Genomic DNA, 17,755 nt, shown 5'->3' with positions numbered 1-17,755 from the left:
AGTAGAAATCCAATAGACACCCCATCCATGCAGGCTGGCTGGCATTCAGATGACACTGCCCTGAGGTCCTGTGTGAGGGACCTGTTGTCTAAATTGGATAAACACAAACGGCAATCTGTGGTTTCCCATGAAATGGGCACAGTTCAGTGGTGAGAAAAGAACATTTAGGGAAGAAAAGCCAAATGCACCTGTACAGAATAGGTGATACACCTGGCTCAACAGCAGCAACTGTGAGAGGGATTTAGGAGAAGCACTTAAAAAGGAGCCAGCTGTGTGCAGCAGATGCCAAAAAAGTGAACACAGTTCTGGGCCACATAAACGGATAGAATCAAGGTCATGTCAAGTGTTAATACCGTTTTATAAGGCCATGTTAAGGCCACACTTGGAAACGTGGCACGACAAAACCGCGGTCCACTAAAGCACGCCCGATTAAAGCGCGTCGCTGACATCAGCAGCACGACAACAGCGACCGCGGAGAAAAAAGGGCGCTTTAAAAAGCGCTTAGAAAGCAAGCCGATTCACGTTAAGGTAAGGGTTAGGTTTAGGGTTAGGTTAAGGGTTAGGGTTAGGTTAAGCGTTAGGTTTAGGGTTAGGTAAAGAGTTAGCGTTAGGATTAGGTTTCGGGGGGGGGTTAGGTTTAGGTTTAGGGGTTAGTTTTAGTTTTAGCGCTCACAGCGTGCTTTTTTCGTCACACTGTGATGACGTCAGGTACGCGCTTTAGTCGAACGCGGTTTTGTGGTGGAACCCTTGGAATAGGGCCGCCACAAAGTAGAAACTCGAGTCCAGAGATGAGCAACAAAGAGATTAGCCTGTGTGATAAATAGCACAATAAAGAAAATTAGGAATGACATGAAAACTGTCTACCAGAATCACCTCCACTATAGTGTTAGCAGCCTATTGGTAATTTCTTTCTCTATTTTTAGAACCAGGTAAGGGTAGCCCCACTGAAGCAGGGCCTCAAAAAATTAATCGAAACTCATAAATGTTCCTCTCCACGGAAATCTTTAGTAAAAGGCGAAAGATTTATACGATCTGAAGAGAAACCAGAGTATGCTTTTTCACCCTCTCCGACGCCAACCGCTACGGTGGCGAGTGCTGCCCAGATTATGGCGAACAAAGAGACGCATCAAAAAGCGCATCATCCGGTCGAGAGAGATATCTGTGTTACCGTTACCGTCGCTTTTAAGAACCGGGCCTTTCGCACAAAAGGGAAAATCTGCAAAAAGTCACGCGTAGCTCCGGGGTTTGTTCCTCGCAAAGCATCATGGTCTCAGCGAATGCAAATGAAGGTGCTTATCTCCCCGCCCGGCTCCATGTGCTCATATTCAAATCGGAGTCACGCCGAGTCCCATTCAGAGGGCGAAGGGACGTTATGTTAACGCGGTTTCAGGAGGGCGCTGAGAAGCTGGAAGGAGAAAAGATGGAAGGAAGGAGAAAGAAAAGAAGGAAGAAGGAGGAGGAAAATGGAAGAAGAAAGGAAGAAAAGAGGAAGGGAGGGAGGAAATAAGGAAGGAGGTAGGAAGAGAAGGGGAAGAGAGGGAAAGAGCAGAAAGACAAAGAGGATGAAGTTGATAGGCAAGAGGAAGGAAGAAGGAAAGAAGGAAGAAAAAGGGAGGGAGGGAGGAAAGGGGGAGACAGGGAAAGAGCAGAAAGACAGAGAAGGTGAAGGTAGATAGGCAGAAGGAAGGAAGAAGAAATAGGAAGGATGGAAGGAGGAAGGAATAGAAGCGAAGGGGAAGAGAGAGATGGAAAGAGCAGAAAGACAGAGAAGGTAGATAGGCAAAAGGAAGGAAGCTGAAAGAATGGAAGGAGGAAGGAAAAGGAGGAAGGGAGTGAGTGAGGAAAGAAGAGAGGATGGAAGGAGAAAGGAAGAGAGGGAAAGAGCAGAATACAGATAAGGTGAAGGTAGATAAGCAAGAGGAATGAAGGAAGGATGGAAGGAGGAAGGAAAAAGGAGGGAGAGAGGGAGGAAAGAAGAAAATAATGGAAGAAGAAAGGAAGAGAAGGGGAAGAACAGAAAAATAAAGAAGAAAGGGAGGAAGGAGGGAAGGTGAAAGGATGGAAGGAGGAAGGAAGGGAAAGAGAGATCTAAAGAGCAGAAAGACAAGGTAGATAGGCAAGAGGAAGGAAGGAAGGAGAAAGAATGGAAAGGGAGGAAGGCTAGGAAAGAGGGAGGGAAGGAAGGTGAAAGGAGGAAGGAAGGAAGGAAGGAAGGAAGGAAGGGGTACTTCCACTTGTAGGTCTGGGACTGAATGCAGGAGGAGTCTCTCCATAGGATCAGCTGCTCCTCTGATCATGGTCTATGAAAATGTTACTGCCTGTCTGACGTGCCCCAAACTTTAGACAGACGGTGCTTTGGGCTGCCCCTCAAATCCCCCCCTTTACTCCCCCCCTGTAGAATTCAGCCCCCTGAGTTTTGCTTTTGAGGGGCATCTAAATGTCATGTGTGGTTATGGCGGATGGGATGGCAGAGTCAGCTGGAGGTTGAGAGGGGATTGGAAGCTTTTGTCCGCCTGTGGAGTTTCTCCCCATGGACAGGATGGGATGTTGGCATGAAAGGGATCCGGGCACAATCTCACCTGTTCCAAGTAAAGTTGCCTTTTGCAATTAGCTACCGGTAATCCTCGACTTACGACCAGGATTGATCCCCCAATTTCTGTTGCTAAGGGAGACGTTTGTTGAATGATTTTTGCCTCATTTTGCGACCTTTTATTGCCACGTTAAGTGAATCATGGCGGTTGTTAAGTCAGGAACATGGCTGTTAAGTGAATCTGGGCTTCTCCATTGGGGATCAAATGGGGACCACCTGACAGTGGGACATTGCAACCGTCATAAATACGAGTCAGTTGCCGAGCATCTGAATTTTGTTCCCCTGACCATGGAGATGCTGCAATGGTTTTAAGTGTGCAAACCAATCATAAGCCACTTTTTCCAGTGCCCTTGTAATTGTGAACGGTCGCTAAATGAATTCTTGTAAGTCGAGGATTACCTGTAATGTGGATTTTGTCAAGGGGGGGGGTTTGCAATGGTGCTCCAGTTGTTTTGGGATTGCATCCAAGGCGCCCATCACTATTGGTGCTATCTTTGCTTTCTTTTGCCTTAGTTGTTCTATTTCTATTTGCAGGTCTTTGTATTCTCCCCCGTTTCTTTCTCCTCTCTTTTGCTGTCGTCTGCATTAAGTTCTTCCCAAGATCTGGGATGTCGGATGGCACAATACAGGTAGTCTTCAACTTACAGCAGTTCATTTAGTGGCCAAAGTTACATCGTCATTGAAAAAAGTGACATGATCATTTGTCACATGATCAAAACTCAGACAGTTGGCCACTGACTCGTATTTATGACAGTTGCAATTTCCCAGGATCATGTGACACCCCCCCCCTTTTGCAACCTTGTGACAACCACCGTCAACGGGGAAGCCAGGTTCACTTAACAACCATGTTCCTAACTTAACAACTGGAGTGATTCACTTAACACATGTGGCGAGAAAGGTCACACAATGTGGCACAACTAACTTGGCAAATGTCTCACTTAGCAACAGAAATGTTGGGCTCAATTCTCGTCGTAGGTCGAGGACTACCTGCATATGCCCAGATCTAAGCGGGGGGGGGGGGCTTCTGTAACGGGCAGATTTTGTCAATACACGGAGATGTTTTGCTGTGGCAGCCCGTCTGCCAATCACCACTGAGGGCATCACGGCTGATTTAGGCCACAATTTTCCAACTTCCATTTCCCCTTCTGGACTCTCAGATCCCTTCAATTCTTCCTCTTCTTTGCTACAGATGGTCCTTGAGTTACAACCTCAACTGAGCCCAACATTTCTGTTGTGGAGTGAGAATTTGTTTTTTATGACTTTTCTTGCCACCTTTGTTAAGTGAATCATTGTAGCTGTTCAGTTAGCAACATGGTTGTTAAGTGAATCCGGTTTCTCCCATTGACTTTGCTTGCCAGAAGGTCGCAAAAGGGGATCCCATGACCCCGGGATCTTGCAACCGTCGTAAAGATGAACCAGTTGCCAAGCATCTGAATTCTGATCACGCGACCATGGGGATGCTGCAATGGCCGTAACTGTGAAAAACAGTCATAAATCCCTTTTTTCAGGGCCGTTGTAACTTTGAACTGTTGTAAGTCGAGGACTAGCTGTAATATCTCCTGATATTACCCCAATTACCCCCACTCCCTTCCGTTCAAAAACAGTTCCATATCCTGAGTTGTGAGCCAAGTTTATACAAGTGACTTATGACCATTTTTCCCACTTAGTGACCACTGCAGCAACCCGTGGTCACGTGATCCAAATCCGGCCGCTGGGCAACTGGCTCATCTTTATGACGGTTCTTGTATCCCGGGGTCACGGGTTCCCCTTTTGTGCCCTTCCAGCAAACGAAATCAATGCGGAAGCCAGATTCAGTTTTTCACTCAACAATCCAGAGATTCACGTAAAACAACTGCGGTAAGGAAGGCCATCAAAACGGGCTAAAATTCACCCAACAAATGTCTTGCTTAGCAACATAAATTTTGGAGGTCAGCTGTGGTCTTATGTCCAGGACCACCTGTATTTGATAATCTCACAACCTTTTAACCTGCTCATTTTCCACATATTTTCCTCCCTTCTAATTCCCACCCATGTTCAGGATTGGCGGAGGGTAATTTTTACAGATGTTCGAGTGACTCATTTTGGCCTCTGTGTTAGGTGTTGTTTTGTAATCAGCTTTCGGCATCTTTTTTCAGGAGGCTGTGATCTACTCCTGTTTCTTCTGCTTCTTTGCACCTTCTGTACTCGCAGCCCTGAACATCTGGTTGGAGGGTCAAGGCCGCTAAATCTTTTGCTGAAAGGCCTCAGGGATGTTTCTTTCTTTCTTTCTTTGTCCCTCCCTACAAATACTTCTATCTTGGTCTGGCTCTGTCTAATATTCAGATTGCACAGCAGGAAAGAAACTTTAATTCAATCATGTCTCCAAGATAAACAAGAGCTTGGAAGGAACCCAATGCCAGTTCGCAAACTTTGAGCCTGGAACCAGGAACAGATTTAAAAGTGGATTTAAAAGAGACGCATCGGGGATGGCTTCTTTCGCAGAAATCCCCTTTTCAGTTCCAGGCTTCCTAGGAAGATTGTCCCCTCCCCAGAAGGCGACTTATTAGCTCTCCGAGTAGTCCTTGTTTTACGACAACAATTGAGCCCAAAATTTGTTGCTAAGCAAGACAATTAACGGAGTTTTGAGCCATTGTACAACCTTTCTCGCCAGTGTTGTTAAGTGAATCATTGCCATTCTTAAATTAGTCACATGGTTGTTAAGTGAATCTGGCTTCCTCTATTGACTTGGCTTGTCAGAAGTTCGGAAAAGGGGATCACACGATTCTGGGACACTGTGACCGTCATAAATACGAGTCAGTTGCCAAAGGTCTGAGTTTTGATCGTGTGACTGGGGATGCCGCCATGGTCGTAAGTAGGAAAACTGGTCACAAATCACTTTTTTCAGTGCTGTTGTAACTTTGGTCACACACGGCCTAATTTATGGCTTTAACCATCGTCATACAATTTATCCTGCAGACCCCTCAATCCTCTTTGTTGCTCTTCACTGGCCTCTTTCTAGAGTCTCAACATCCTTTTTACATCGTGGCCACCAAAACTGGAAGCAGAGTTCCAAGTGGGGCCTTGCCAAGGCCTTAGAACAGGGGTGCCCAAACTTGGCAACTTTTAAGACTTGTGGACTTCAACTCCCAGAATTCTCCAGCCAGCATAACAGCACAGCTCCACCCACCATAGCTGGCTGGAGAATTCTGGGAGTTGAAGTCCACAAGTCTTAAAAGGTGCCAAGTTTGGGCGTTAGAAAGTGGCACTAGCGCTTCGTGGGATCTTCATTTTCAGTCTCGCTGTTGATGGAGTCTGGGAGTGCATGGGATTTCTTGGCAGGTGCAGCCAACTGCTGGCTCCCCATAAATGCAAGGTGTCTTGCGAGGCCGCGCATAAGCACGTGTTCCTTGGTTCACAAGATCATTTCGGACCTTCCCGCCAGTTGCAGAGCCAGTTTCACACGGAGCGAACCGCTGCATCCCTCGCGGCAGAATCGCAGTCTCCCCTCCTCGCAAAGCATCACGGTAGAAGCCAATGCAAATGAGGCTGCTCATCTCCCCGCCCAGTTCGTTCTCCGTGGGCTGCGATGCGAGCGACAAGTCCGGGCGATCCAATCAGAGCCACGCCGCACGTGGGACTCGTTTAGATGACGTTACTTTGCAGCCTCTTGAGGCGTGGCTCCGATCTGAGCGCCGATCTTGACTCGCCAACAAAGCATTAAACCTAATGCAAAGTGGGCGGGGAGGCGGGGAACTGAGCAGCCTCATTTGCATGGGCTTCAACCGTGACGCTTTGCGAAGAGGAAGGACTCACGACTCTCCCGTGATGAGTGCCCCGTTTCGCTTCCTGCTGAAGTCCCGGTAATAGAACCGGTGGGAATGTTCGAAAACGCCTTTTTATTCACCCATAGAGACGAATTCCGCCGCGTTTGCGCGAGACGCCGTAACCTCAATGTCTACCGCCGCCGTGGAGTAGGGTGTCGGTGAAAATAAATCTTTACTTTTCTGTAGAATGTGGGAGGGCCTACAACGTGGGTTCTCAAACCAATTTTTGGAGGCCCAATAGGGCTAAGTTTGCCTTGTTCTGAAGAGGAGAGATTGCTAATTTTCTCTGTATTGCTTTCGTTCTCCTTCATTTCTTTCCCCCATTCCCTATGTTCTCTGGACGCAGAAGCTAGCAGCTCCTCTTGAGGTGCAGGCAGCATTCAGAATGACTGAAGACCGTTGGTTGGTGGCAGCCAGAAAAGTCAATGCAATCTGTAAATGCATTAAACAGAGGGATACAATCAAGATCAAGTCAGAGATACTTTGCTTGTTGGAAAGTTGCCAATGGGGATCAAACGATTCTGGGACACTGTGACCGTCATAAACACGAGTCAGTTGTCAAGGGTCTGAGTTTAGACCATGTCAAGGGTCTGAGTTTAGACCATGCTGCCATGGTCGTAAGGGTGAAAAATGATCACAAGTCACTTTTTTCAGTGCTGTTGTAACTTTGGTCACTAAACGAATGGTTGTAAGTTGAGAACTCTACCTGTATTGAAAAGGCTCCAAAAATGTCTGCGAATTACAAAAAAAAGAAATCCAGTAATTTAATACTACATATAATTACGGCGGCAAGGATTGCCTTTGCCCAGAAATGGAAAAACAAATTAATTCCAAGCGAAGATGAAATAATAAGAAAGGTTATGGACTGTGCTAAAATGGACAAACGAACTTAAAAAAATCCAGGGAAAAGAAGAATCAATTCTACCATATATGGGATAAATGATATAGGTGGATGGAGGAAAGAAACAAGAATCAATGAAGGACTATAACAAAACTCAAAAAATAATAGTTATGAGTAAAATAAGAGGGTTAAGAATGGTGAAATCCAAATGAAATACAATAGAAGGGGAAATAATATAAGGTGAGCTGTATCGATTGATAATTGCTATTATAAAGAACAGGAAGTTCCTGTTCGTATTGTATTGTATAAATGTGGTGTACATCTAAATTTTGAAAGAAAAGGCTCCAAAAAGATGAATCTGTCACCTGGGAATACAGGTAAGAAATCCTTGAGTTATGACCATAATGGAGCCTGCCCATTATATGAGTACGTAAATGTTAAATGTAAACTTCTTTTGCAGTGGTTGTTAAATGAACACCATGGTTGTTAAATGGGGGTCAAATAGTCATAAATTAGACCATGTTACTGAGCTCCCAAAATGTGATCATGTTATCCATTTCCGCCTTAGACATGAAAGGGAGCTGTGAGCCACTCCCTGCGGGACAGTGAGTTCTAGTTGTGCCTTAGCCACAAAAGCCAGCTGGGTGACTTTGGGCCAATCACCAAGAGAGAGTGGATTCTAGTGCCACCTTAGGCACAAAAGGTGGCTGGGTGACTTTGGGGCACTGCTGATTCTGCCATAGCTGGAGAGAAATCAGGGAGAGAGGGAGGAGAAAGCCGAGTTTCTGTTAGGGACGGCCTTCTCCTTCTCTCCCTGATTTCTCTCTGGCCACACACGTGGAGTAAGGAGGCGGGGATGCTGGCGGGCGTTCATTTCATTTACCGCCCGCCACCGCTGCCCCTGCAGCCTACCATCTTCAGCCCCGGTCGCCCTGCTTAGTTGGCTGGCTGGCTGGGAAAGCGGTGAGTGGGTGAGCGCCGGCCAGCATTCCTGCCTCCTTCCTCTAAGAGCCACGATGAGGCGGCAACAGGTCAGGTGCCATCTGGGGAAAGGCCCTCAGTGCCGTTGATTCTCGGCCCCAAACAAAGCGGCGGCGAGGAAGGAGTCTCTGGTAGCTGCAGCAGAAGCGGCGGTGGTGGTGGCTGGAACACTGTCCTGGGCAGTCAGTTCTGGCTCTCCCTTTCCCGAACATGTCCTGTTGCTTCTGGTGCCGGTTTTGGTGAATGTGGCTCAGCGGCGGAACTCTTGCCATTGCTGAGAGCATCACTGGAAGCCGCTTCTTGCCATCACCATTCAGCCAAAGTCATCAAAAGCGGCGGCAGCAGCAACAGGACATGCTCAGGGAAGGGAGAGCCGGAACTGACTGCCCAGGACAGTATTTCAGCCGCCACCGCTGCTTCTGCTGCAGCCACCAGAGACTCCGTCCTCACCACTGCTTTGTTTCGGGCCGAGAAGCAACACCTCTGAGGACCTCTCCCCGGATGGCCCCTGAGGCTGCCTCGCCTCTTTCTGCCCCACGGAGAAAAGAGCAGCTCCCCTCTCCCCTTCCCCAGCCTACGTGCTATTCAGTGGGGGGGAAGTGCCCCATGGCTGCCCCTCCAGGAGGACCACTGTGGATTCTCAACGGGGAGGAGGTTGAAGGGGCTACCGGTAACAGTAACAGCAACAGCCTAATTTATGGCTTTAACCATCCGTCATACAATTTATCCTGCAGACCCCTTAATCCTCCTTGTTGCTCTTCTCTGGACTCTTTCTTGAATCTCAACATCCCTTCTACACCGTGGCCACCAAAACTGGAAGCAGCACTCAAAGTGGGGCCTTGCCAAGGACTTAGAACAGGGGTGCCCAAACTTGGCAACTTTTAAGAGTCGTGGACTTCAACTGCCAGAATTCTCCAGCCAGCATAACAGCATGGCTCCAGCCACCACAGCCGTTCAGTTAGCAACATGGTTGTTAAGTGAATCTGGTTTCTCCCATTGACTTTGCTTGCCAGAAGAGTCAACTCCGGGACCCTGCAACCCTCATAAAGATGAACCAGTTGCCAAGCATCCGAATTCTGATAACGCAACCATGGGGATTCTGCAACGGCCGTAACTGTGAAAAACAGTCATACGTCCCTTTTTTCAGGGCCATTGTAACTTTGAACCGTTGTAAATCGAGGACTAGCTGTACAATCTCCTGATATTACCCCAATTACCCCCACTCCCTTTCGTTCAAAAACAGTTCCATATCCTGAGTTGTGCATCAAGTTTGTACAAGTGACTTATGACCGTTTCTCCCACTTAGTGACCACTGCAGCAACCCCGTGGTCATGTGATCCAAATCCGCCCACTGTGCAACTGGCTCATCTTTATGACGGTTCTTGTGTCCCAGGGTCACAAGTTCCCCTTTTGTGCCCTTCCGGCAAACGAAATCAATGCGGAAGCCAGATTCAGTTTGCAAACTGTGTTTTTCACTCAACAATCCAGCGATTCACGTAAAACAACTGCGGTAAGGAAGGCCATGAAAACGGGCTAAAATTCACCCAACAAACGTCTCGCTTAGCAACATAAATTTTGGGGGTCAGCTGTGGTCGTAAATCCAGGACCACCTTTATTTGATAATCTCGCAACCTTTTAACCTGGTCATTTTCCACATATTTTCCTCCCTTCTAATTCCCACCCATGTTCAGGACTGGCGCAGGGTAATTTTTACAGATGTTCGAGTGACTCATTTTGGCCTCTGCGTTAGGTGTTGTTTTGTAATCAGCTTTCGGCATCTTTTTTCAGGAGTCTGTGATCTACTCCTGTTTCTTCTGCTTCTTTGCACCTTCTGTACTCGCAGCCCTGAACATTTGGTTGGAGGGTCAAGGCCGCTAAATCTTTTGCTGAAAGGACTCAGGGATGTTTCTTTCTTTCTTCCTTCCTTCCTTTCTTTCTCTTTATTTCTTCTCTCTCTCTCTCTCTCCCTCCCTCCCGCCCTCCCTCCCAATACTTTTATCTTGACCTGGCTCTGTCTAATATTCAGATTGCACAGCAGGAAAGAAACTTTAATTCAATCGTGTCTCCAAGATAAACAAGATCTTGGAAGGAACCCAATGCCAGTTCGCAAACTTTGAGTCTGGAACCAGGAACAGATTAGAGCAAAAGGAAACTCTTCCTGGAGAAATAAAAGTGGATTTAAAACAAAAGCATCGGGATGGTTTCTTTAGCAGAAATCCCCTTTTTTCAATTTGAGGCTTCCTTGGAGGCGACTTATAAGCTCTCCGGGTAGTCCTCAATTTAGGACTACAATTGAGCCTAACATGTTACTGTCTTACTGAGCTCCCAAAATGTGATCATGTGATCTAGTCCCACCTTAGAAATGAAAGCAAGCCAAGTGAGTTTGAGCCACTCCACAGGGGACAGGGAGTTCTAGTCCTGCCTTAGGCACGAAAGGTGGCTGGGTGACCTTGAGGCAGTCACTGTCTCTAAGCCCAACCCACCTCATAAGGTTATTGTGTTGAAAATAGGACGAGGAAGTAATATGAAGTATGATTGCTGCCTTGAGTTGTCCCTAAAAAATAAAATAAAAAACAAGATTGAAAAAGAAAAGGTTAGAAAAAGAAAAGAAAAAAGAATAAAAGAAAAAATGAAAGAAGGAAAAAATGGAAAGGAAGGGAAGAAGGAAAAAGCGAAAGAAAGAAAAAAGAATTAGAATGAAGGAAAAGGAAGGGAAGAAAGGGAAAAAGAAAGGAAGGGAAGACAAAGAAAGGAGGAAGAAAGAAAAGGAAGAAAGAAAAAAGGAATGTAAGAGACGGGAAGAAGAAAGAATGAAGGAGGAAAGAAGGAAAGAAGAGAAAAAGAAAAAGGGAAGGAAAGAAGGAAAAAGAATGAAGGAAGAAATAAAAATAAGGAAGGGAAGAAGGAGAGAGAAAGAAGGAAGGGAAGTAAAAAAGAAGGGAAGAAGAGAAAGGAAGAAAAAGAATGAGAGAGGAAGGAAAGGAAAAATGAATGTAAGAAAGAAAGAAAAGGAAGGATAGAAAAAGAAAAATAAGAAAAAAGGAAAGAATAAAGAAAGGAATGTAAGAAAGAAGGAAAGAAGAAGGGAGGGAGGGACGAAGGAGAGAAAGAAAGAAAACGAGACTGATGCTCTGTTTGAGATCCACATCTTGGCAAGGCCACATTTGAGTCAATTACTGGACCCCACCTGTGGTTTCTGCACCATTGAAAAGCCAAACCACCTCAAGCCAACCAAACCTCCTTGTCCACCAAACCCAAGTATTAGCCAGCCCCCCTTCCCCCCCCCCCTTAAGACCCTGCAAGCTGCAATTCAGATTTTTCTGGACCGAAGCGGAGTTCCTTTCCATGCAGTTGACCTTGGACTTCAAACAGCCCAAACCGTGGAGCAAACTGCCATGGATCTCATTGGGTTCGAAGAGTGCAGAGCACAAATGGCCCACAGCTGTTGTTGGCCTTGGAACCCGTTCAGCCCTTCACTTTTGGGGCCTCCAGCTGCAGCCGAAGGAGAAGTGCCAAGAATCAGTCTGGGCCATTCCTCCGGCAGGCGTTTTTCAGTGCCGAGTTTCCTGTGCATTTGCTCTCTCCGCTGGCCGAATTTGGGGAGAAGCAGGAGGGGGAGAAATGCATGGCTTGCTCTAGGGAAAATTAGGATAACAACCGGAGGTATTTCCTGCGAGGAATGTTGATAAGACAGCAAGGTGGCCTTTGATTAAAAACACAGACCAGATCCCCCTTCCCGGTTACGAGACAGAAACGGCTCAAGGAGGACGTGTTTATAAATAAATAAGAATTAATTTAAATGGGGTTTTTTATTACCAAAGCACCAAGTTGAACAAACTTAAAGGTAATCTATTAAAACAAGAGCCTCCAAACACTCCGTTCGAGTGGGGAAAAACAACATTTAACGCTTCAGTGTAGTCAATACATTGCATTTCCATATACCCCGGCCCTAGATACTGAGGGTACGGTGTCCCGCCTGATCGGCCATAAACACGTGTCCCTGTATTCACAAGAAGACCTCTTCGAACGTTCCCGCCGGTTCCAGAGCCGGAACTTTCGCACGAAGCGAAACGCTGCGTCCATCACGGCAGAATCGCAGCCTTTCCTCCTCGCAAAGCATGACGGGAGAGGCCAATGCAAATGAGGCTACTCTTCTCCCCCGCCAAATTCGTTCCCCGTGAGCTGCGAGCGATAAACACGGGCGATTAAAATCGGGAGTCACGCCTAAAGTTACCATCAGGATGCAAAGTCACGTCAGCTACGTGAGGTCTTTTTTTTTAAAGAAGCGGGTGTAACTTTTGCTTTCAAAAGGAATCCAAACTGAGCGGGGAGATGAGTAGCCTCATTTGCATGGGCTTTAACCGTGATGCTTTGCGAAGAGGAAGGACCCGAGACTCTCCCGTGATGGATGCACCGTTTCGCTTCGTGCGGAAGTCCCGGTTCTGGAACGGGCGGGAATGTTCGAAAAAGTATTTCTGTCCATCCACAGATCCGTGTTGGCCACGGTCGCGCGGGGCGCCCTAATCTCAGTGTCCATCTCCGCCGTAGGGCTCGGTGTCGGTGGAAGCAACGAGCATACTCTGGTTTCTCTTCAGATCGTATAAATCTTTCGCCTTTTACTAAAGATTTCCGTGGAGAGGAATTTATGAGTTTCGATTAATTTTTTGAGGCCCTGCTTCGGTGGGGCTACCCTTACCTGGTTCTAAAAATAGAATTAACTATGTTTTGTTGCTCGGGAGAATGGTTGCTTCCCATTCGGCTGGGTAGATAGTCAAATGCTGGAGTATCTGCTCCCTTTGAACTCTACTCATGCAGAGGAAGCCATTAACTTGCTTTAAACGAGATGTACATTGCCACCATTAAAAATCAAATTTCCTCCCTGTAGGCCGTGGGATCTAGAGTCTAGACCAGTGGTGACCTTTTCCAGTCAGAATACCCAAAGCGTGCAAGTGTGCACACAAGTGTCCCAAACCCCCAATGCATACGCCCTGCCTCCCCCCATGCATAGGAAAGCCTCTGGCGCCTGGGGAGGGGGACGAAAACGGTTTCCCCCGGCGCCCTGGAACAGATAATTTCCAAAACTTCCAATTGGCCATTGGGCCTGTTTTTTGCCTTCCCCAGACTCCAGGGGCATTTCTAAAAGCCTGCGGAGGGTGAAAACACCCCCCCAACCCAACTGAAGGCTGAAAATCAGCTGGCCGGCATGCACATGTGCACTGGAGCTGATGGCTCACGTGCCAGCAGATATGGCTCCATGTGCCACAGGTTTGGCATCACTGCTTTAGCCTCTAACGTATAGGCACTTCGGGCGCCAAGTTAAAATAGAAACTCGGATCATAGAGTAGCATGCGCAATCATATTGCATAGATTGAAATTTGCTCATGCGTCAGGAACACCTGAAAAAGGTCTAGATATTATAGTGCAAGAGCTATGTGTAAACCATGAAAGTGGGTTTTTGGCAGAGGTGGGCTGCTGCCGGTTCAGACTGGTTCAGGCTAACTGGTAGTTCTGACCACCGGCTGAGCCTGCTCACCTGCCCCAGTGCTATCCCATCCTATATATCCAGGGGTGGGATTCAGCTGGTTTGGACCGGTTCAGGCTAACTGGTACTTCTGACCACCGGCTGAGCCTGCCCACCCGCCCTGGTGCTATCCCATCCTATATATCAGCAATCAGTTGGCCCCGCCCAGCAGTTCCTGCCGTAGTCTGTCCTATATTTCCTTTGTTTGAAGCCCAGCTGATAGGCGCGGCAGAGTGTATTGATGCGCCTCAGCTGTTTTACTCACCGCAGCTGCAGTAGAAGGTAAGTTTTAGAGCTGTTTTGAAATGTACTGCGTGATGCGGAGCACATGTTTGTTGCTCTCAGCAAACCAGTTGTTACACTGGTTGAATCCCACCACTATAATGGTTTATGGTTTATGGTTTATTATTTATAGGCCGCCCTTTTCCCTGAGGGGACTCAGGGCGGCTTACAATTTATGGGGAGGGGAATACAAGACAGTAAGACATAAAACAATACATAAGTAAAATAGAACACAACATTCATTCATCATTCGGGTGGGGACGGGTTACAATCTTTATCCCCAGGCCTGACGGGATAGCCAGGTCTTAAGGGCTGTGCGGAAGGTCTGGACGGTGGTGAGGGTACGAATCTCCACGGGGAGATCGTTCCAAAGGGTCGGAGCTACTACTGAAAAGGCTCGCTCGCCTGCCCACGCAGCCCAGCTGATTTCTACGCCTCGCCTGCTTTACGCACCACGGCTGTCCGAATAAGTGTGCTGGAAGCCGCACACATGAAGTCGCTGTGTGTTTGAAGCCACGCGCGTTCACATTTTTGGTTCTGCACTCGGCGAACCGGTTGTTAAATTATGTGAAGCCCACCTCTGTTTTTTGGCACTAGGTGCCTTAGGGTAGAGGTGTCAAACTCAATTGCATTGAGGGCCATATCAGGGCTGTGGTTGACCTTAGGGGGAACAACTGGGTGGGCGTGGCCAGCTTGACACCATTCCCAAAATTGCTGGCATGTCCCTCTTTGCACTGGGTAGACCAGGCCGAAGCGACACCGGCCAACCCCTTACATTTTCCAGGATGGCCTCGTGGGCTGGATCCAACCATATCACGGGCCGGATCCAGCCTGCAGGCCTTGTGTTTGACACCCCTGCCTTAGGGGGAATAAGGCAGGTGTGTGCAACTGTTAGCTGAGCTTCTTAGCTCAGCATGTCCTACAGACCTACCCAAAAGTCAATTATCAGGATGATCAGGGGAGCAACGCACGCATGGGTGATGGATGGACTAAGCTCTTTTCTCATTCTTTCCAGGGATCTGCGCTTCAACCGCATCAAAAGCATCAAGCCAGGTGTCTTCAGGAATCTGAAGAATCTCGACACTCTGTAAGTTTCTCGTGTGCTCCCTTGCTCCTTTCACCCGCCTTAACCTAAAATGGAAGGATGGAAAGCCGCCAGCTGTTTCTTGCCTAACCTAGCAGAAATAACCCCTGCTGAGCCAGGGATGGTTTTGATTTTCTTGGCTGGGGCACGATGCTTAAGTTCAGTCACGGTCTGCTGGATGAGTTTCAAGGTAGCTTGATTTGTTGGCTCAGATTGGGAAGGCAGAATCACCTGTTCTGTTGTGCTTGGACAGCCCTGTGTTTTATTGCATTCCAGGAGGTCATAGCTCATGAGTTGGGCTTCAGAACTCATAGGTTTCTAGGAAGCCTTGATCTATGTAGGACAGAGGCAGGCAATTAATTTTATCCAGGGCCCACATGAGAAACTGGGACTGTTGTAAAAGGCCAAAACAAGAAAGGTTCCTGGTGCTCTCTGAGCTTGTTTTCTTACTGATGTTTCGTTACCCAACTAGGTAATATCATCGGTGCTAGAAGGGAGTGGGGTTTGCAAGGAGGAGGGGGGGGGAGGAAGACTGTGGGCTCCTTGATGCTTTCCAAGCTTGGTTGTTTTCTTACAGAAGTTTCATTACCTAACTAGGTAACATCATCAGTGCTAGAAGGGAGTGAGGTTTGTAAAGAAGAGGAGGAGGATTCTGGGGTCCTTGGTGCTCTCTGAACTTGGTTGTTTTCTTGCAGACATTTTATTACCTAAGTAGGTAACATAATCAGTGCTAGAAAGAGAATGAGTTTGCAGGGGGGGGGAGGAGGAGGAGGAGGAGGAGGACTGTAGGGTTCCAAAGCTGCTTTTTGCAAGAGGCAACTGGACTTTCTGATGTTTCTTTGAAGACATTTCACTTCAGCTTCTTGGATGCTTTTTGCTTCTTCAAAAAAAGTCCGGTTGCCACTTGAAAGAAAGCACCATTGGGGGAGCCATGACCTGGATGACTGAGAATCTCCATAGACTGTGGAGTCCTTGGTGATCTCTGAACCTGGTTGTTTCCTTGCAGACATTTCATTCCCCAAACTAGGTAACATCATCAGTGCTAGCAAAAGAATACCAAGGACCCGTCATTTCAATCCTGAGCTACCAATATTCTCATTTATTTAGAACCAACAGGGCTATGAAGGTGCACATGCACTCACATATAAATTGAAACAAAAAGCAGTGGTCACCTTTATCCTTGGACAGTAAAGATGACTATCAAGCAAATTGTATTGGAGCGCATGAAACTAGCCATTCACTAGAATGGCAAAATCACAAAACTGTCCCACTTCTTTGGTCATTTCAATACAATACAATAGCAGAGTTGGAAGGGACCTTGGAGGTCTTCCAGTCCAACCCCCTGCCTAGGCAGGAAAACCCTATACCGTTTCAGACAAATGGTTCTCCAACATCTTCTTAAAGACTTCCAGTGTTGGGGCATTCACAACTTCTGGAGGCAATTTCTGTTCCACTGATTAATTGTTCTAACTGTCAGGAAATTTCTCCTCAGTTCTAAGTTGCTTCTCTCCTTGATTAGTTTCAAATCCACTGGAGAAAGCAATTCGTGTTTGGGAGAGTTAGCAGTAACAGGAAACCACGTCAACAAAGAACGTGGTGGATAGACACTATCAAAGCTGGCACCAGTTGGAACATAGAACAACTCAAACACTGCCATATCTGTGGTGGAATACGCTATGCAGCCAGGGCCAAAAGAAGCAAACTTCAGTTTTCTAGCTAAAAAATGTCCATTGCAGGCAATGGATTCATGCTCACTTAACGACCACAGAAAAATGCTGTGAAAACAAGTCAGTTTTGTAGGTGCCTCGCTTACAGCCATCCTGGCATATGATGGAAATTCCAGGTTCCTTTTCCTACCGATACAATGAAATGATTTTTCTGAAGCAGCAGAAAACAGCCAAGCAAATTTTTAAAAAATTAAATAAAATAGGAGCAGCTTCCAACTTGGGATCCAAGCCTGATTAGAACTGAAGAAAGCAAAGAGGGAAACAAAACTGGATCAGTTCAAGGCAATCCAGGCCAAAAGGTTTAAGCCAAGAAGCTTATCACCAACTCTGCTTTGCAAACTTTGGCGATGTCGACGGATGCTGCTGGATGCAAATCCTTCTGTGGAAACAGACCACAGCTTGTTCTAACCAGAGCCAAAACATAGACAGCCAAATCTTTTGGCTGCTTTTCCAGATGTGTTTGACTGGTGCTGTTTCTGGAAACCATGGAAACCATCTGCAGATGTTTCAAGTGGAGACCTAAAACTGAAACTCTCATGAAATTGCACATTGTGGAAACTCGCACTCCAGCCTCTCGTTTCCTGCCCTTTGAGGGTTTGTTATGAATCATTGGGATAGGGCCGAATAACCCCTCGGTCGCCGTCCGAAGCATCTTTCAAAATACAGGTAGTCCTCGATTTACGACCACAGTGGAGCCCCTCCCACATTTCCATTGCTAAGCGGGACAGCTGCTGAATGAGTTTTGCCCCATTTTGCGTCCTTCCTTGCCAATGTTGTTAAGTGAATCACTGCAGTTGCTGAGTTAGTAACACGGTCGCTAAGCGAAACTGGCTTCCGCACTGACTTTGCTTGTCCAAAGGACGTAAAATCGGATCACGGGACACTGTGATCCGTCAAAATGTGAGTCAGTTGCCAAGCATCTGAAT

General features: G+C 47.1%; 1 protein-coding gene, 1 long non-coding RNA gene and 2 other non-coding genes across 4 annotated transcripts in view; 3 read left to right on the top strand and 1 right to left on the bottom strand.

Moving 5' to 3' along the window:
- Positions 1–937: 937 nt before the first annotated feature.
- LOC116509812 lies at positions 938–1,052 on the bottom strand. Its single transcript, XR_004255536.1, has one exon. It is a non-coding gene; the product is annotated as a U5 spliceosomal RNA (small nuclear RNA).
- Positions 1,053–6,320: 5,268 nt separating this feature from the next.
- LOC116509617 lies at positions 6,321–7,129 on the top strand. Its single transcript, XR_004255518.1, has 2 exons — positions 6,321–6,429; positions 6,740–7,129. It is a non-coding gene; the product is annotated as an uncharacterized LOC116509617 (long non-coding RNA).
- A 5,661-nt stretch (positions 7,130–12,790) lies between these two features.
- On the top strand, positions 12,791–12,903 carry LOC116509815. Its single transcript, XR_004255539.1, has one exon. It is a non-coding gene; the product is annotated as a U5 spliceosomal RNA (small nuclear RNA).
- A 1,944-nt stretch (positions 12,904–14,847) lies between these two features.
- LOC116509616 (peroxidasin homolog) overlaps positions 14,848–17,755 on the top strand; it is a 52,143-nt gene continuing 49,235 nt past the window's right edge. Inside the window, exon 1 of the mRNA XM_032218848.1 lies at positions 14,848–15,105. Coding sequence (XP_032074739.1) covers positions 14,933–15,105 — 173 coding nt within the window. The 5' untranslated portion in view covers positions 14,848–14,932. The remainder of the gene's footprint in view (positions 15,106–17,755) is intronic.

This window comes from Thamnophis elegans, chromosome 5 (genome assembly GCF_009769535.1).
Source record: "Thamnophis elegans isolate rThaEle1 chromosome 5, rThaEle1.pri, whole genome shotgun sequence".
Taxonomy (NCBI): Eukaryota; Metazoa; Chordata; class Lepidosauria; order Squamata; family Colubridae; genus Thamnophis; species Thamnophis elegans.
Note: the sequence above shows the minus strand (reverse complement) of the source record. Positions and strands in the feature narration are given on the sequence as shown.